Genomic DNA, 20,949 nt, shown 5'->3' with positions numbered 1-20,949 from the left:
TCAGCTTGTTTTTGTCAGGTTTTCTGAAGTGAGTGGATGAGGGGAGATGGACCCAAAGGTGGAGGAACAAGGCAGGGAGACAGACAAGAAGGACAATGTGAGGAACTTTATTGACAACAAAGATGGTGACGGACAGGACAGGACGGAACGTGAGCAGACTGGTTGCCATGACTGGACTGAACGTGGACAGACTTGGCAGAACGTGGACAGACTTGGCAGGACAGACTTGGCTGAACGTGGACAGACTTGGCAGGACAGACTTGGCAGGACGTGGACAGACTTGGCAGGACAGACTTGGCTGAACGTGGACAGACTTGGCAGGACAGACTTGGCAGGACGTGGACAGACTTGGCAGAACGTGGACAGACGTGGACAGACTTGGCAGGACAGACTTGGCAGGACGTGGACAGAAGTGGACAGACTTGGTAGGACGCGGACAGACATGGACAGACTTGGCAGGACAAACTTGTCAGGACAGGGGAGACTTGGCAGGACCTGAGGGAGACACTTGGCTTGGACGTGCGGGAGACACTTGACCAGACGTGGAGAAACTTGACCAGACGTGAAGAAACTTGACTCGACGGCAAACGTTATCAACAAAGCACAGCACACCACACAAGGACAAGACAAGACACAACTGGGAAACACAATCGGCTGAGGGCACTGATAGGTCACACATACTGGGAAGGGAAGACACGCAGGTGAACAAGATTAACGATAACGAGACACGGGGAGAACTCAGGACAAAACACTACAAACACCCAAAACCAAACAAAACCTAACCACATGGAACCAAAACATGACAGTTTCAACAACTTTGGCTGTGGTCTGGTTGTGAAGGAAGAGTCCAATGTAAGGGAAGAGTTAAGGTTCCCCACGACCACCCGTGCACCCAACCGCCTGCCGTACACTCCGCCACCACCCACAGCTGCACACACTTCTCCTGTCACGGTGATAATCTCTTTGTCACCGGCCGTCTGTTGCAGATTTGTACGTCTGATTCGGTGAATGTCCGAGTGGCTGGTCTGACTTTAGTGCCACGGGATGTCTGTGGCAATCTTTCTCTGTGTGTGTGTGTGTGTGTGTGTATGTATCCACTGCCATAGGTGGTGGGATCTCGATCCCTGTCAGAATGTGTAAGTGTCCGGACTCTAACTAGAATGTTAAGCAAAGGACAAACAAAGAGGAAGAAAAGTCAGTTTTTGAATAAATTAATATTAACTCATTCACTCCCAGCCATTTTCACAAAAGCAATCCCGTTCGCTCCCGGCTGCTTTACTGGATTTTGACTGATTTTGCAAGGCCCACAGAATATTGTGTTCTATTGCTATAAAGGCGTGGAACCTATCAAAAGAAAAATTAAAGTCTCTTCTTTCATCAGAAAAAAAAAGTATGTTTCTATCGGTTTTCGTTTTGCAGCAATTAGCATTAGAGGAGAGCTAAGTTTAATCAGTTTTCACAAATCTATTCAAAATTGTAAGTAATTGAGCTTTTTTTCGACATGGCCCTGGTTGATCTCCTTTGCTCTGCTTCCACCTGCTGGCCATTTGTGTAATAACTACCATTTCTGCAACCGTTCTTTGCAGTTGAGAGGCTGCATCAAAGCCTTCTGTATACTTTGGCATAAAAAAACAAACAAAAAAACAAACAAACAAACAAACCACCAAACGTATAAATACGTCTTTTGGACACTTAAAACATAAAAAAAACGTATTTACACGTTATTGGGAGAAAATTAGTTAAGTGGAGGATAGGGATCCTTTTAAACAGATTCAGTCAGATAAATATGGAATTAACATCGAGAATATGAAAGGACTTGGACTAATAATTGCTGGTTGAAAGTTTTTGTTTTTCCCTCCCAAGCTCCTTTTCCCTTCTTTTGCCTTTCATTCCCTCGCCTGACGACACCTTCTGTTGTTTGCTCTCCCCTTGTCACTCCACTGCAATCATCCTCGCAGGGGGGCTTGTCATCTCTATCTGCTCATATCCTCCACTCCCGTTTGCTTGGAGCACTACTGCACTTAAATGTCAGGCCTGATGAGCCAGCCACACCCACCTGCCACATCAGCTCCGAGCCCGCTAAAAGCTTTTATGGGAGCAAGTGTGAGCCTGGTGCTTGATACAAATTAAAGACTTTCTTCTTCTTCTTTTTTTTTTTTTTTTTAAAAGGATCTTGAAGAAAGAACTTCTGCAAGGAAATGAGGGCGCAAGGGTGTTACTAGCTGCCATCTTGTTGCTTCACATGTTGAAAGGTGCCAAACATGGCAAGTTATTTCCTCATATTCTTGGGGTAAGACATTTATTAGGGGAGAGCCTTTAAAAGTAATAATAAATCAAAATGTAGGCTTTGCTTCTTTTGTGGTTAATGAAATTATTTGGTGCGTAATTTACACAACTTTTACTTTCAATGAGTCCACCAGCCTATTGTGACCCACTTCTCATGAGTAAATTGTTTCAGATTTGTCGACAAAAGTGCAATAGGATTTCGAATAATCCAGTGTTATGTTCTTAAACTATTATTGTGTGTTTTGTAGATGTTTTGGTTCACTAACCTGTTGGAAGGCCCGGCCAAGACCCTTCTGCTGAGACCTGCACGGATTGAAGGTACACATTGTACCAAAGCAGCCCCAGAACACAACTGGGCATGCTCAGTGCATCACAGAAGGTTCAGTGTAATTTTGTACTTTTTTTTTTTTTTTTTTTTTTTCCTGATGTGTCAAAAGTCGTCTGAAATAAATTCGACACAGAAACGTTGCAGCTTGTCAGGATGGCAAATTCCATTCTCATCAGGTTCAAGTTATCTGGCCAATTTTATTTTATTGTTATGTATGTATGTATTTATTGTTAAAACATTTTTTAGTCTGTTGACTCAAATTATTTTTTTCTGTTTTTCAGAATTTTTTTCTGTTTTCTGAAAAATAGAAAAAAAAATTCCATAATACCTAATATTCCAAAACAAATTCCATAAAACTGAGAAAAAATATAGTTTTTTAAATCAGAAAAAATATTAAATAAGTAAATTACAAAACAGAAGAAAATTATAAAACAACAAAAAACAGGTAATCTGTTTGATTCTCAGAATAATTTGTTTTTAATGACAGAAAATAAAAAAAATAATAATTTAAAAACAAAAATATGCACAAAAAATAAAATAATAAATGTCAGAAAAAAAATTAGGGTTTTCCCCTAACTCCCCACAAGTGCTTCCCTAGGTTATAACAAATATTGTTGTAAATTATTATGTTCAAGATGCACCAGCGAAGAACTTAACTTACTCAAATAATCAAAGGACATACAGCATAATGGAGAGTGGACGTTCAATTGTTATAATTTAATTGAAACAATTCAGTGTCCATTTTCACATTAGCTGTGTTGCACTCATCATACAAACACATGAAGCCACACGGTACACAGTTAAGACAAATACTACTGTTTGTAATCTTCTCTTTTATTTGTAAAACTTTGGCATATGAACCAACCATTCAGATGATTAGCCTGGTATAGACAGTATCTACACCCATAAACGGATGAATGATACATAATAATATATACTGTACACTCTGCACATGCAATATTTACAATTGCAAAGGTTGCTCCTTCCTATACATTATACACAATTGAACCTCGTCCTGGTGATTCAGTGCAACAGTATGTGCAGTCCTCAATAAAGGAACAATATTTACAGTATTACCTCAAACATGTTTGGACCAATCAAACACAAACATATCAATCATAATTGACTTCACGCTTACCTGACTCAACTGTGCAGTGCAAATTGATTCAGTCAGATTAGTCACTAAGCACATTTTAATGACATCCAGTTCAAGAGTGGTAAATAATATTGACCATTATTGTATTTGGCAATTTGAAAAATAAAATTGCGGGTCCATTTTTTTTTTTTTTTTTTTTTTAAGTCGTAGATTGTGCAGGTGTATCTGTAATAACATGTCTCGCAACAGCATTGCTTAATCTAATCGCTACTATTGTAATTGATTACACATGAAGAGATTATTTATATCATACGCGTCTTAAACTAAATTTCTATTAACACACTGCACAGCAAAGGGTGCTACTCATTTGCGAAAAACGGCTTCAATCTTACCTCGTATTTGTGATCGCGTCAACGTCATTTACACGCAGTTCCGCAGCACTTAGGAGCTTTATATCCAAATCTCGGACACCAATCTTTCAAAGCTACGAGCAAACACGAGCGTGAATGGCAACTACAGCTGATCACACACACAGAATAATTGCAGGTTTATTCATTTTCAAAAGGTTTGCTACGGGTGCGGCGTTCGCTGTAGAGCCATGCTGACTACATGTAAGCCGAATAACAAATGTCATAAAGGAACACGACACAGTTGGATTCATGTAATATCTTCACAGCTAGCTGGTCCATTAACAGTAGTGGCTACTTGGAACTACGTTTTGTTTTGTATTGTAAGGGTCCTAAAGCTGCAGCTAAAACGAGGACAACCACAAACACATGCCATCAAATGATTTGAGCTTTTTGCGACTACGCTGGTGTCGTTAACTCAGTCCACTTTGGAATATATACATTTAACGATGCAAAGTATGAGTAAATAAGAATAAAGCTGAGTACTTTTTGTTGGTTTTTACCTCTACCGGGTCAGGTCAGCTGCTGAACTTGATTATATGGATGAAAAATAAGCTGCATCTCACTACGGGTTTAATACTGAGCCATACAAGACCGAATAAAACAATAACAAAACATTCACGTTGAAGATGTGTACATGGAAATGTGTATTTTAGAGCTGGTTTGTTAATGTTGTCAAACCCATTTCTACATAATTTCATCCACTGTCATACAGTGTACTGTAGCTATAAGGTACCCAAAATATTTGAAACATCTCTCAGTATGATGCAGTGCATTACATTGTGCATTTGTACCTTATGAAGAGCCCAGTGTGTGCACAAACCAGTGCATATGACAAAGGCCACTCCAACTTTCGTATCAGGAACCAGAATTCTAGATATCTAATTCCAGAGGCAAGCGTGAATGAGAGTATGTCTTTTATTATAAAAAGTATTAAGTCTGCTTTGTCTACCCCTTTTCTTTAAGATCTGAATTACTGGCAGTGCTCCCAACTTTCTTCATTTCTCTCCGCTGGGCCAAGCTGGAGGACTGAACAGGTTCTAGGACGGGTGCTGGAGTGCAGCGCCTCAAGGCCGAATAGGTGGCGGACAGCGCCCCCTGGTGGACAGAAAGCAACCACGTTTAAAAAAAAAAAAACACCATCAACTCAATAAAACGGTAAACATTGCCATCTAATGGACACAATGAGAATGACACATATGCGGAAGACATCAATTGTTACTGAAGTACAGTCAGATTTACACATTTATGAGCAAAACATAGAAGTGTATTTGCCATTAAATTAGCATACTGACACTAAAAACTGTTGGACTGGTATTGTCTAACTTGGATCTTGCCTGTTACTATAGGTAAGAATTAGAGTACACAAAATATGACCTACCTTGACAGTGAGCATATCTTGTCTCGTGAGGACTCTATCGGAGAGCTGGTCTCTCCCTACAATCCAGGGATGGCGAAGGATCTAAAAAGAACAAAACACGTCATATCGTAAGGGCACTAACAAAGATGAATCATAATTTACATATAGAGTAAGTTATTAAATTACATTGATCACAATAACATATGTGGGAATGCTGAAGCATTCCCACATATGTTATTGTGATTTTTATTCTCCACACTTTTTTTTGCCATGTAACAACTCCCACATAATACTTCCGATTTACACTGTTCAAATTTCAATTTGTTTAAAAAATTCACGCCTCCCAAGGTTTATATCGTCTGATTCCACATTACTTACAGTATCCGCACAATTTAACGTTAAATATCAACTTTTCCCCATAAATTTTCAATGGGATAGACGTTGAACTTTTTCTGAATATCACTTTCCACACCCACTTCCATACGTATAACTTATCATTGTTACCAGGTGTTTGATACTGCTCGTTGGCACAGTTGGTAAAGTGCATTCTCCAGTAACCAGGATGTCATTATTTCATAATTTATCTACCAATGTACTTCATAAGCATTCCACATGCATTCAAATCTTAGCATTCAGCTTTTAGCATTCCCACGCAATTTCTCCAGAAATTGCACTTAGTCTAGTTATATTAGATTGTATTTGATGGTAGTGGAGGCTATAAATTATAATAAGTACCTGGGGGGCAGTCAGGCGCTGATGGGGGTCCACATGTAGCATCTTGGTCACAATATCCTGTTACATACACAGACACATGCCCTGTTATGCTGGACTGAACCACTAAATAGAAGCAGTATTTATAATATATGTCCGGCGAACCTTGGCAGCGTCTGACACCAGGTCCCAGTTCCCTCCACTGATAATAAATTTACCACAACCGATTTGAGCTAGAATTTCCTCTGCTGAGTCTTCGGGACTGCTAGCAAATGGACTGAAACTTAAGGGTAAGCAGGAGAGTGTTTTAAAAACAAAACAAAACAATATGACCACACATATAAAGCCTATATACAGTCACTAGAAGCTTACCCAGCGATCATGGTGTACAGCAGGATTCCCAAGCTCCAAATGTCACATGCAGCATCATAACCCTGCTTTTTTAGAACCTGCACAGAAAAAAAAAACAATAAAACACACACACACACACACACAAAGGGCAACAATCCCAAGTGTTTAATTTGTCTTTATAGGCCACACATTCAAACACTAATAACACATAGAAGCTGGCTGGGAGAAATCTCAATAATGGACTGACTGCGTCAAGGGGCGGAATACAGCGCAAACTTAATAAAAATCCTCTAGATGGCGCTCTTGCTTTAAAGGCTAGTGCAATTGAAATTGATTACATTTCCACTGCATCTTTCAACCAGTAGAACCATTCTGGATGAGTCAAAAATATCAAGTGTTTAATTGTCCATCACTAGTCACTGGATTTGTCACAGTTGATATTCAAAGTCATTTCCAATTATGTCTGTGGTTGGTGCACTGTACTTGGCTTCTATACACACTTCGTGACAACACGCAATGAGTGAGTCATCAGGAGAGCCTGAAAAGTTGGGCGTGGCTGACTGGCAGAGGTGGGCGTGGCTGACTGGCTGTGGCACATCCCATTCTAATCCATAGGGTTTAATAATATGATAACAGTATCATCTTTACAGTGATAACAGATTCAGATTTTCTGGGAAAGCTTTTTGCAAAGTTTTTGTAAATATACTTTTCATAAAGAGAATGCTGATCACGGGCGATTTATGTAATTTTACCTCTGGTGCCATGAATGTTGCTGTGTAACATGGGGTCATCAGTAAGCCATTTTCAGCCCTCAGCTGTTTGGCAAAACCGAAATCGCATATCCTGATGCATTCTGGGAGTCCTCTGTCGTCACAGTAGCGAATGTTGCTGGGTTTCAGGTCCCGGTGCACGACCTGAAAAAGGCATAGAATTGTTTACGTGTTATTTATTTTATTTTTTTTAAGCGTCTGTGGTGATCTAAAACACGTTTTATGCAGCCCCACTAGTCTAAATAGGACATTTGAATCAATATTACATTTATGGAATCTGATTTATGAAGCAAAATGCAGCCGTTTTTATCCATCTCCGGGGGCGGCCATTTTGTCACTTACTGTCGATTGAAGATGACATCACAGCCACATCACCAATCACAGCTCACCTGTTTTCTGAAGCTGCGCTGTGATTGGTTGTTACCTGAGACCTGAGCAACTGTGATGTCATCTTCAGTCGACAGCAAGTGGCAAAATGGCCGCCCCCCTAAGATGGATAAAAATGGCTGGATTTTGCTTCACAACTCATATTCCACGAATGTAATATCAATCAGAATGTCATGTTTAGACTAGTGAGGTCACATATAACATATTATTGTCAAGAAGTGTTTTCGATTGACTTCCACTTGAATCTTACCCCCTGTGAATGTAAATACTCCACAGTCTTGGTCAGTGTGCAGATGATGTCGGATGCATCTTTCTCGATGAAATTTGGCACGGTCAACACTCTGTCGAGCAGCTCACCTCCTCTCAGCAAATTCTGAACCAGGTACACACACTGGCCATCATCAAACACCTAAAGAAGGGTGCACATGCAAATATATACAGATGTGACTAAAAAAAAATTGCAAAAGTGAATCACAGGCTGTGTCAATTTAGATTCTTTTCATCGTTAAAGAATGTTTGACTTACGTCCTTTAATGTGTTGATATTGGGATGCTGTCCATATCTTAATAGAATCTCAATCTCTTCTGATGGATCTTTCCTTCCTCTGTCAATAATCTGCAGATCATATGCACTCATCAGCTCGTCCATGAAAGGCACATTTGACTCAAATAATATAGACAACAGATGCTGTTTTGTTTAAATGTAATACAAAATATGCTTATTGTGGTTGTAGCAGGCCATATTAAAAAACAAAAAAACAAAAAAAACAAACAGCCTCACGAACTCAGTGATTCTCCAAGTTTGCTTACCACTACAGTAGTGGTATTCGGGCACCCTCTAGTGGTCAGTGAAAGACATAATGGAACTTGTACTTGACGTATTATTATTATTATTATTATTATTATTATTATTATTATTTTTTTTTTTTTTTTATACAGTACAGTACTGTTTTACTTTGTTTAGTACAGTTAGGTTGTAACTTTTAGGTAAAATACAAGGTCGAAATCCAATTGAGTATGATTTATAAAATCAAAAAAGAAAAAAACAAAGACACAAAACGAAAAAACAACAACAACAACAACAACTCAGTTTTAACGTTGTTGCCGTTTCTCATCGATCCATCATTTGGAATTTGTGTTACAAAATAAGATTTTTTTTATGTGACTTTCAAGGCAAATGTATTTTTGTTCCTGAAAATTGTCATATTCTGACTCGTACAGCAGCATTTGACGTTTGAGCAGCGAACTTTCAGAAGTTTCAGAAGAGACATGTTTTTCTCTACTTTCTGCTGTTTATATCAAGGTCTGATTTGTGAAAATATCACATTAATGATTAACTAAGATCCTCAAGTAAACACTGCTTTAAAAAGTATAATCTTATGTTATTACAGATTACTCTTGCTTTGTTTCTGGATGGAATGATCTGCTCAGGGCAAGGGCGGGTCTATTCTAGTAGGACAGGGCTGTGGGCCACCTCTTGTGGGCAAACTCTCTGCCTTGTCACCTTTAACAAGTGTCTAATAAGAACAAAAACAAACAAGCAAACAAAAAAAAACAAAAAAAACAAAAAAAAACGGTAAAATAACTATTATACATAATTGCTTGACAAAGTCAAACAATGTCAAATTGGTTCCACTGTAGATGCTTACCTTCACCGAATATTCCACAGCAGTCACTCTATGAAGACATCTCTTGTAGACTGAGTTGAGTGCCTGGCCCACTTCGTCCTTTAGCTCATAAATGTCACTGAAGGACACGTCACCGCGGAGGTGCTACAAACACACATACGCGATCATTTGTATTAATCTCAGAGGTTGAGAGTGTCGTGGTGCGGTATAATTTTATTTTATTTTATTTTTTTTTAACGCATTGTGTACCTGTGCAATCGGATTGATGGTATTCCCCTCCTGGCGGGATGGCAAAACGTTGGCCACACTTGGTTCCTGACTCTGGCTAGTGGCAACAAAACTGAAACCGCGGAACAGCTGGTGCGTGTTTGCACTGGGTGGGATGCCAGGAGAGTCTAGATTGGCAAAGACGTAAACACGACCAGACGTCTTGATTTTGATCTCGTTTGGTTTAGAATGTAAGTATGCACATATTAAATTGTATGTGTTGGTTTTTGCTACCTGTGGGTGTCCTAGAGGTGAACTCCGGGTCGAAGTGAAAAGTATCCTCGGGTCTTCCAACTGTTGGTTTGAAGGGTGGCCGAATTTCCTTCCTGTACAATTTCTAAAACAACAATTCAATTAGAATTATAACTAGAATTAGAATATGTTTGTCAACATTGTTGCCGCTGAAAAAACAAAACACATTTCACCTAGAAATGAAATCGTAACTTTTAAATACATTTCATTTTGTTCACATCTCAGTGTAATACTTAACTTGACCTCTAGGTGTCACTGTAACAGGAGTATTTAAAAAAAAAAAAAAAAAAAACCGTCTTACTGAGCATAAGTGCCTAACCTGCCTGATTTATTTGGTCTCGTTCAACATCCATCCATCCATTTTCTTGACCGCTTATTCCTCACAAGGGTCACGGGGGGTGCTGGAGCCTATCTCAGCTGGCTTTGGGCACTAGGCTGGACAGGTTGTCAGCCAATCGCAGGGCACACAGACGAACAACTATCCACGCACACAAGCACACCTATGGACAATTCCGAGCGCCCAATTAACCTGTTAATTAGCCATGCATGTCTTTGGAATGTGGGAGGAGACCGGAGTACCCGGAGAAGACCCACACAGGCATGGGGAGAACATGCAAACTCCACCCAAGGAGGCCAGAGCCTGGACTCAAACCTGAGTCCTCAGAACAGGGAGGCGGATGTGCTAACCACTCCTCCGCTGTGCCGCCCTCGTTTCAGCATCAAATAAAAATATCTTCCATCTCCTGATGCTAATTGTGACTGCACAGCATCATTGAGTGAGATTTGCAAGGTTACAACCTCGCTCACAGATGATCAAACATCCTACTAGAATGGCTGTTAAAGCTAAGAGGATTACTGAGTGTGTTACAATATAATTTGGAAAATGGCACAAATTAGAGGCAGGAGTTGACAAAAAAAAACAGGAACAGTCAGCAGTAGCATGTTTCTAAATGTTTTTTAAAGCCACTGTTCATTGTTCTTCAAAGTCATCATACAGATTTACACGTTTGCATGTCTTAACATGGAATATTAAAAACGTATGCCTTGTAAAAAAAATGTCTCTGCACTCACATTCCAGTTGATGGATGCAAAAAAACAATGACTCTTTAATTCATCCACTCCATCTGGTCCTGCACCTGTGAATCACACATTGATATCAAGGTAAGATTGCAGTGCCCACACAAAAATTGCTTCTTACATTTGAACACACAATCCACAGTTTATTTCAACTTAATTCGCTGCATCGCTTCCTTTTCAAAGTCAGACGATTTACTGCTATGGAAAACTCCATTAATTGTGCAATATATAATATGAAGCGAAACGTAATCGCCCACATTGATGCTGTGTGTGTGAAAGGATCAACGTTAGCTGACTCGTTGGTTTTGAAGCCCTTCAGAATTGCTGAACCATCATCAGCCATTTCATTTGACACCCCTTGCTGAGCTTGTTTATCCAAAGAACTGGACGATCATGCCGAATGTGTTCAAACATCAATACTGTATATTTTCTATCTGCTTATTCTTTTCACGGTTAACTATACTCTGGACTGGTTGCTAGTCAATCACAGACTAAATTTACACTATATGATAAGGTCTAAAATGATTTCAATGTACACGGTACCTAGACGGTTAGCAGGGTTCCTCTTGAAGAGCGCTCTTAATAAACTCTGCACCTCAGGACTCAGGAACTGTGGCATCCCCAATTTGGCCCTTCAAAGATATAAAAACAAACTGAATTATTTACGCATGCATGTCAGTTAGTTAGTTGGTCAAAAAAAAAAGGCAAACATGCATACAAAAGAAAACACAACACTAGCACAAAAACAAGATCTCTAATGATTTGTTTACCAAAAGAGGTAACAAAGGGATGGACATTTGACCTTGATCAATTATAAGAAAAAATAAAATGCAATATGTTATTTTAAAAAAAGATATATTATTTTCCAATCTAATGGGAGAATCGCTCTTCTTGTTTCCATGCCAGGGCAGAGTAACGCTGCCTGGAGGAGTTTCCATAGTGGAGGTCTGACATAGCTCAACTTTCCATAAATGAAGTCATGTTGCTGTTTCTTCTTCAGGCAACAAACTAATTGAAACCAACTCAACAGCATCAGTCTGCTTTTGTTTTGCAGTCAAGGAGTGCGCTTCATTTTGTCTCTACTGTTACAACACATGGTTTACCGTATTTTTCGGATTATAAATCGCAGTTTTTGTTCATAGTTTGGCCGGGGGTGCGATTTATACTCTGGCGCGACTTATGTGTGAAATTAACACATTATTATATCATTTCACATGTTATTTTCACACTAAACCGCAAGAGGGCGCTCTAGGCCTGTCTTGATAAGTTCAACATTGCATCGTCTACCTCCCGAGTTGGGGGAATTGTTTAAAAGTGACACCGAGGATGAAGATTTAATTGGATTTAGTGTTTTGGAGTGAAACTGATAGTTTGGTAAACTTGTTAGCATGTTCTTTATGCTAAAGTTATATGAATAACTTGTAGTGATGGGAACTTATTTCACCCACGGAACGTTGGGACGAAGGGAGAGTTCCGGGTGGGAAGGTTTTGTTATGTGGAAAAGGGGAGTTAGCCTGTTAGCTTCTAGCTGAGTGGGGAGTTGCTGTTAAGACGCCAGCCTTTGCCTCCGTGCTTCAACACTCCGCCTCCGACTCCCGTCACTGCTCGCTCGAAACTCTTAATATGTTACGTCATTACTGACATTACCAGGCATGTCAGTCATGTAACGTTATATACCGTACGCTTATTCAGCCTGTTGTTCTCTCTTTTATTTTTATTTTCAATTGTCTTTCAAGATGACATGTATGTTTTTGGCGTTGTATTTTACCAAATAAATTTCCCCCAAAAATGCGACTTATACGTCCAGTGCGACTTATATATGTTTTTTCCTTCTTAATTATGCATTTTTTGGCTGGTTCGACTTGTAATCCGGAGCGACGTATAATCCAAAAAATACGGTACTAACAATCAGTTAATCAACTGATTTACTCCCATCCGTAATGAAATGAATACAAGGGGAACGTGCTTGGGAGGGGGTTCTAGTCATTTAATCAATGACTAAAATGATTTCAATTAATATTACTTTAGGATAAGAGCCATTGTTTCTTTCCGATCTTTTCCTTGGAATGGCAACGATCCTGTCAGCATCTCAAACTGCAAGACAGACAAGAATAGGATTTAGAACCATTTGTACTTGGTAAGTGCTTGAAATTTCTTCTTTAATCTACATTAGGGACCTTCATGCAGTATTCTGTAATAAATATTGAATGCAAGAAATTCACATTTCCTCCCTCCGTTTCATGTTACAAATTGGCATGTTTGACAGTAAGGGTTTTCCGATGCTTGAATAGACTTTTTCGTGACATTACACCCTTGCCCCGTGCCCTGATGTGGCCGCCATCTGTCAGCGAATGTTAACCTCCTTTCCAAAATTAGTCAACTAAGCCACACGGACTGGCAAACAAGCAGATGCATCATGACTGAAAGTGACGGGACATAATCTTACAAATATGGCAATTACGCATATTTTATGCCACCAAAACAGCAAGTTAAAAGAGAAAACAAATCTTACCATTAGTACGCCAAACGACCACCAATCTGCACTTTGTGTATGCCCCCTCCTGTTAACCACCTCTGGAGCCATATACTCGATCGTTCCACAGAAGGAATACGCTCTTTTGTCATGGTCGATGGCTTCCTTGCTCAAACCAAAGTCTGGTGACGGAGAAATAGTCCATGTTTAGGAAAATTAGAAAAACAAAATCAAGGTAAAGTACACTTGGATGTACAGGACTTACCAGTTATCTTTATATGGCCTTCTTCATCCAGAAGAATGCTGCCGAGAAAGACCAAAATTGATACATTAATTTAAAAAAATAAATGACTGAGGGATCTAATGATACAGCCCTCCTAAATGAATCGATCGCTTCCCATTTATTTGTTGAATTAACAAGTATGCCTTGAAGAGATTGAGGCAGAATGTAAATATTTTCGTAGTTGACTACAACGTGATGAAAGTCGCTTTATTGTCACATCCTCGAACTTGTCTCGAACTAAATTAGGCGACTTTGTGCAGTAGTAATGTCAACTTGTTAACTACAGTCAACCAATCGGTTCAACCCATACTGTAAAAGCAGCAGAGCTGCACAACTAGTTTGGTCTGACGAGCAAACTATGGGAAGTTAAACTACATCCACGCTGATTTCTGATCGGTATGGCAACTCCTTCTGCTCAATATGACACGTCAGCGCTGAACACACAAAGACAGAGTCTCACAATTTATTAAAAAATTGGATTTGAATAACAATCATTGAAGTATTACAATTAACTGATGTTTATTTTTTCCAAACAGTTGATGACCAAATGTAGTCAAACCTGCCTTTAGTTTTGGTCATCCAGAGTGACAATTTCGCTCACATATTTAATATGCATCCTGTGTCCAATATTACATTCCACCACTAAATCGAAAAATTCTTGCTGACATACGATCAAACTAAGCTGGCAATAAACACACCCTCCATAGGCTGAGGCAGCAAAAAAAAAAAAAAAAAAAAAACCCCGGAACCAAGTGTGCTAGTACTTTTCAGGTTTGAGGTCCCTGTAGATGATTCCCAAACTGTGTAAGTGGTCCAAGGCCAACGCCAGTTCTGCCAGGTAAAACTTGACATCTTCTTCCGTAAACATCACCTAAAAGAAAAAAAATATATGTAGAGAGACATACATCAAAACATGTCCAATGCAGGAGGAAGAACCTATTCTACAGTGGTCTTTTGAACTTTAAGTCAGCGTTATCCGCAAAAGATGATCTGCACAGGTTTGACATTGTTTAAAGCCGACAAACTAACCTCTTTCGACAGACGAGTGAAAAGGTCCCCCCCTCGGAGAAAGTCTAGGATTAGATAGAGCTTCCCTTCCGTCTGGAAGGCTACACACACACGCACACACCAGATATGACACATTGGGGCTTAACAACTGCGTTAGGGCTTTAGTATCATCACTGTGTTATTTCTGAGCACGTATTTAGAGTTGAAAAGGTGAAAAAGTGAACATGTTCCAGCATGGTAAAATAGCTTTATAAGTAATGACAAAACACGTATCACTTTGATATATTAGGTGGGTGGGCACATTTCGCCAGACTTACCGTAATGTAGTTTCACTATAAATGGGTGGTTGACCTCTGCCAAAATGTCTCTTTCCATCTTGGATCGCACACGGTCCCGGACTTGGAAGGAGATATAAAAAGATGTAACTAACAAATGTCTTTTGCACAGTGAAATTGCATTTATTTGATTAAAAACAACGATTAGGATTAGAGCCATCCCGTGCTGTGCCATGGTAAATATAACCGCAATGTTACCACACTGCAAGCGTCTCAAGACAAGACCACTTAAATTCAGTGGGGTGCAGGTTAAGAGGATTACGGAGTGCAAAGACAACGAGTCAACACAAGACAACTCACTCAGGCTCATTCATTCACAAAAACACTCTGTCCTCTTTGACAATAATCCCATTCAATAGCAGTTTATCTCAATGAAAGGTACAAACTAACCTCATTTGCTCAAATCCCCTTGAAAGTATCGGGCACACCGAGTTCCGATAACCAAGGATACTCAATCATTCAATGAATATTTGTCATTCTTTCTTTAAAAGCGCATTAGCAATTGGATAGTAAGTAGACGACCATGTAGGATACTTTCACTGATTGTACGAGTTGCTCATATTTTTTGCTTTTCATCTAACTTAAAGTCCTTGTCAAATTAAATAAAATATCTTGAACATTTGACATACCACCCAGAAGTGTTGTTAGCAAATCTGACAAATTTTTATGAATAAAATAACCCCCAATGAGGTTCCAAAGTCTTGAATGTTCTGAAGACACGTCCCTATTGAGCTTTGCCTGTCAGTAAATTATATTTGATCATACAGTATGTGCTCAAATCAGTGTAAGTTTTACACCGAATAGCATGTGATACTAAACAGCCAACTTCATGAAGTGTCTCTGTTATCTGAACCACACATTGACGCAACACCAAGCAAGGCGGCTTATGTTTTGGACGAGTCTGTTGCCAGTCTGCTCCTCAGTTAGCCGCTAACATGCTAAGTGAACTCGCTAGCTGGTGGGCTAGCAAACGTAATAAACGGAGGGACTTTCCCTGACGTATCTGTGTCGTGTGGAGCCAAGCGCAGTAGACGGAATGAGGCGTTGGTGATTAGCCCCAATGGTGGTCCACCAGTACGGGAGCCCGCTAGCATGCTCGCGGATTGGCTAGGCCAACAAATTCACCACAAAAGATAGTGTAACCCAACACACAACCCACATCACAAATCCGGGAAGATGACTTGTTTATCATACTGTAGCTCGCTAGCTAACTGCATGCATTAGAGGTTTAAAAAAAAAAAAAAAAAAAAAAGGGTTAAGAAGCTCAGTATTTAGTGGCGGATGGCAAATTCACGCAAGAAGGCTGCGAAATAACATCCAGGTAATAAAGTAAAATAAGGAAAAAGAGATTAAAGCTAATAATTAAGTAATTAATTGTCTTTGCACTTATTGTTCAGCACTTATTGTATTTAAAATTACTAAAATTACTTTCGAAGCCATTTGTAAACCTACCTTTAAGTGTGGCTTTCTTTAGGACTTTCATCGCATACAGTTGTCCTCTGTCCACACCTCGGATCTTTCTCACCAGAAACACCTGAAAATTATTGAGTTCACCCATCAGTGTTGTCAAATAATACATTATCACTGATGGCACGGTGGAGCATATGTGGTTATGGCGACTCTCGGCTCAGGCTCATTGTTCAATTGGCGACCTTGTGAAAACATGTTATCATACTGCTTGTGCTAGCAATAGTATCCATTCCAGATTGTTGCTTCTTTCCTCCAAGTTGCAACCGACTGGATCACTCATGCAAGTGGAAAGCCTGCAGATGTGTTAGTTAACATCTGGCCGGCTGTCATGGATTATTATCTGAATGAGAGCGCCAAGTGTAAACTGCTTATCATCAGACAAATGTTCAAGATGTACCTTTCCATAGGATCCCTGTCCAAGCACCTTGAGCAGCTGGAATTGAGAGGGGTCAGCTTTCTCGAAGCCTTCTTTGACATGGTGGCTGATGTCAATCTCCTTGAGTATGCTGTCATCCTGAAGGGGGAAAAAAAGAAAAAAAAAGAGAGAAAGTTACAACTACTGTTTTTCCAGGTGAAAACTGAAGAAAAGTTTTGGTCTATTCATCCAGAAGAATATTTGTGAGGTCATGAGTTTAATCGCTTTTTTAGTTTACTGCGAAGACGCTTGAAGGTCAGAGCTCGGGTGTTCTTCATAACTCATTCAACCATGCATTTTAGCGATCTTCATTTGTGCACTGGGAACAGTTCTCAGTGCATAGCGGCAAGTTCCAGAGGGGAAGTGTAGAATTTTCAAAATGGTCTTGATAAGAGAAATAATAAAGATGAAGTAGCAGCCAAAGTGGTCCAACCTGGATAATTCCTCCATTCATTAACTCATTCAAACCCAAAAACGTGTAAATACGTTTTTGGGAGTGAAGGACAAAGTATTAAAAACGTATTTACACGTTTTTGGGTTGGAATGGGTTAAGAAGTGTGTCCCATAAAAACATGTATTTAAAAGAGAAAATTATTCAAGAGTAAGAAAGTATATTGAAGTCCTACTTTAAGAATACCAGTAAGTTTCACTGTGATCAAATTCACCCAATAAAATACAGCATATACATTTGCATTTTTCATTACCAACTGAAAGCTGACATCTATGCATCAATGTCACTGGCCTCAAAAGGACACTGGCAATGAAGCATAATGTGATGGGCCCTTTTTTCAGCCTACTCAGTCTGCTTAGTCAAGCATATGATCAACTGCCAACCTGCACTATACCATAATTGTTTATTGGGAGAAACCATTTTGATGTTTTACTTATATTAAAACCCCCGCAACCCTTGTGAGGAATAAGCGGTCAAGAAAATGGATGGATGGACTTATATTAAATCTCATTCTTAGTACGCATTGTAACAATCGGCAGCGTGGCACTGTGGCGCTTCATTATTTTAGAATGTTTTTTGTTTGTATGCCGTGAATGGTAATTGTAACGCGCATTTATGAAGTGAAATTGAAAAGTTAGCAGTTATACAAAAAACAACAAAAATTCAAGAAAAATCACAAACCAACCTATGTTTTGTTTGTGTTTGCTAATCAACTCAAATGAACCCCAACAGTTATGTTATTATTTATGAATGGTAGAAACTAGTGTTGTTCCGATACCATTTTTGGCCCCCGATACTGATTCTGATACCCAGCTTTGCAGTATCGGCCGATACCATACCGATACCTAAGGTTCTTTTTCTTCCTCAACATGAAAAAGCTGTCCTGCCACTGGTTCAGAGCATTCAAGGGCCAATAAGATATCTTAGATCGGCATGCAGTGAACATGTCACATATCAGTGAATGACGTGCACGAGCAAGACACAAGATGCTGCATCCAAAATCCTATATTAGAGTTGTAATTAATGGTATCGGCATGTTACTTGTGAGTAGTCACCGATACCGATACCACTGTTAGCGTTTATTATGACAAGCTGAAGTAACAAACAAAATTGTAAAATACAAATGAGCAAAAACAGGGGCACAAAAAGTGCTCCCAAATAGGTAGAAAAAAAAGCATACTGTCAAGCCCAAAAAAATCTAACCAAAACAAATAAGCAGAACAAAAGTAATTTACCAAAGCATACAACAGAATGGACAAAAAGCATAAATTACAAAGTACAAACAAATAGTGACTCATCAAGACAGAAGTGGCTCCTGAAAACTTTCCATCAGGAACAAGGAGACCAGATTGTATCCAAACTGTAGCAAACCAGAATGAACACGGCAAACGGAGACAAAAGAACGATTCAGCAACATGCTGCGATGCTGGGAAGCCTTGAAACAAGAGTTGATTGCAGTTGCCCCAAGGTGCATGTGCACCTCCCTGCACCACAAAGGGGCCACAATGCAGGGAAACATAACTAAAAGACAGAACATTTGGAGTTATACAAATAAAAGTTACATCGATTGACTGTTGTGTTTTTGTTGAGTCATTAGTATTCATTCGGTATTCACTAACTGGTCAGTAAAGGTGAGTCATCCGGAGGAGAAACAACTCCATGACTCCAGCATTGGCCTCATGAATGCAAATGTGTAACTCTGGCCTTTTCTTGCAGGCACATGATCCATCCAAGCATCATATTACTGACATGACAGGCAGCCTGGCAGGTAAGCCAAAAAGTAAGATAAAAAAACAACAACCTGACAACATGAGCTTCATTTGCACGGTATTGCATTCAACCCCGTGTTTTTCATCTATTTATATACCAAAATACGAGGTGAGCCGCTAGACAGCATGCTGCCACCCTGTCCTGCTCTGATCTGTTTTGGGCTATAAATAGACCTCCCTTGCTGTGGCATCCATTGAATCAATCTGTCTGGATCCATTTATCTATCAAGCCGCCTGCCCGCTTGTTTGCTCATCTGTCTGATTGCATTTCCGAGAGGCCTGCTTCTCTCTCTCTCTCTCTCTCTCAACCAAAGCAGTGGCCTGCTGCTGAGGTGTCCTGGACCCCCCCTGGACAGGCAACGACATTGGTGACACTGCAGCAGCAGTGACCTCACCCTTCATTTCAACCCACAACAAATCAAATGTCACACAGCCAAGGTACTGCAGTGCTAGTTTGAAGTTTTTGAAAACGCAGACATAGGCCCATGTACGGAATGTAAATTTGAAACCTCGTGAGGGCTATACGGTCAAACAAAATTCAAATTTCAGTGGTAGGATTGCACATATTTTTGTTGTTGTTTTAGAGACAACTAAAGGTTTTTGAATTGTCAAACACTGCTTAGTAACTTTTGCTAATTCGTTTACATTGTCACAAAATATCTCTTTAGTTCGTCATGTTTATGGTTACAAAGTCCTAGAATGTACAAAAAGCAGGAAATCAGTAGGCTACATAGGGACAATAAACAATCGACTGCACAGTAGCTTCTGTTTCAGCGTCAAATCCAACAATGGGTGCCACTGTTTTAATTGGCATGCATATTTGTGGGATGTTTTCCAATTAAAACCTCGTTAAGTGCACCTGACAGATCCAAACGTGACGTCGACCCACCTCCAGCTGACAGAACCCCGTCGCGGTCTTGTTCCGGGCGGCCTTGTTCTTCAGGTAGATGGAAAACCATCGCTTCACTGTGAATTTTCGCGTGCTGGTATCCATGGCAACGATCAGCCCTGCGCATCGATCCCATTTGTGAAGGACATCTCGTCTCCGCGTGGAGGTAAACGCGCACGAACGAGCGGGATTTGTGTCTAATAGCCAAGCGATTCCTTCGCGCGTGCCGTGATGACGCGGTCGATGTGGCGTTTTATTAATGTCGCCATCGTTTCCATATGCGCCCCTCGTTGGCCGCCTCGCCTACACGAGTTGCTAACCCCGCAGCGTCCGTATCGTCGCGTATGCGCGCGAAGAAGAGGCGAACTGTTAAAATCGAGTGTGCGATGAGCAGCCTTCACATTAATTTCCCCAAGCGTGCGCGTGTGTGCGTGTGTTGATCCTCTCCCCCTCCTCTTCCTGCTCCCCCTCTTCTTCCACCCAGCAGCATGCAGCAACAGCTGGCGAGATCACGTGGTGTCACCTTGTTTGTCTCCCCCCTGCATCCTTTTCTCATTTAACCTCATACTGATGAAGGGATACATTATAAACGCATCGATTCCGAAATCGGCAGGGGGGGGGGAACAGAACAACCAGTGAAGAGCAATAGTGACACGCTGATGATGACGATATCGATTTTTAAATCAATGTTATTGATTGAATTATGGAGCGCTGTTGTGTGTGTGAGCGGAGTGCGCGTGTGCGTGCACGGATCTGTCACATCAGCAGCTTCGCATAGCTGCAGTGTTATATAACCTGGGCTGGGAGTTTGTGTGTGAAGGCATGCTGCACTCTACCTGGGTCAAGTGACCAAAGCTCAATCCATCATTTTAATTTGACAATGTTAATACCATTGCCACAAAACAGAGCAGCAGCAGCTCATCTGTAAAAAAACAAC

The 20,949-nt window shown here is 40.2% G+C and overlaps 1 protein-coding gene and 2 long non-coding RNA genes across 6 annotated transcripts in view; 2 read left to right on the top strand and 1 right to left on the bottom strand.

Annotated features, from left to right (window-relative positions):
* LOC144017972 (uncharacterized) overlaps positions 1-5,584 on the top strand; it is a 20,164-nt gene extending 14,580 nt beyond the window's left edge. For 3 of the 4 annotated variants that reach the window (XR_013283301.1, XR_013283299.1, XR_013283300.1), the window contains 3 exons: positions 2,170-2,264; positions 2,535-2,604; positions 5,084-5,584. This is a non-coding gene — a long non-coding RNA (uncharacterized LOC144017972). Of the gene's footprint in view, positions 1-2,169; positions 2,291-2,534; positions 2,605-5,083 lie in introns of all 4 variants that reach the window. The other variant, XR_013283302.1, reaches the window with a different exon arrangement.
* rps6ka2 (ribosomal protein S6 kinase, polypeptide 2) lies at positions 3,428-20,486 on the bottom strand. The gene is made up of 22 exons (XM_077519999.1): positions 20,013-20,486; positions 16,886-17,002; positions 16,471-16,552; positions 15,001-15,081; positions 14,705-14,784; positions 14,440-14,546; positions 13,658-13,695; positions 13,432-13,574; positions 12,943-13,013; positions 11,463-11,551; positions 10,914-10,978; positions 9,825-9,927; positions 9,573-9,718; positions 9,345-9,467; positions 8,222-8,311; positions 7,947-8,105; positions 7,292-7,453; positions 6,561-6,637; positions 6,354-6,471; positions 6,213-6,269; positions 5,499-5,579; positions 3,428-5,215 (listed from the first exon to the last, which is right to left on the bottom strand). Exons 1-22 carry the CDS (start codon positions 20,115-20,117, stop codon positions 5,066-5,068), a joined length of 2,244 nt encoding a protein of 747 aa, XP_077376125.1. The 5' UTR covers positions 20,118-20,486; the 3' UTR covers positions 3,428-5,065.
* Positions 18,898-20,949, top strand: LOC144017973 (uncharacterized). Its single transcript, XR_013283303.1, has 3 exons — positions 18,898-19,134; positions 19,438-19,561; positions 19,990-20,949. It is a non-coding gene; the product is annotated as an uncharacterized LOC144017973 (long non-coding RNA).

The sequence above is a fragment of the Festucalex cinctus genome, chromosome 4, assembly GCF_051991245.1.
Source record: "Festucalex cinctus isolate MCC-2025b chromosome 4, RoL_Fcin_1.0, whole genome shotgun sequence".
Taxonomy (NCBI): domain Eukaryota; kingdom Metazoa; phylum Chordata; class Actinopteri; order Syngnathiformes; family Syngnathidae; genus Festucalex; species Festucalex cinctus.
This window is presented reverse-complemented; position numbering and strand designations above follow the sequence as displayed.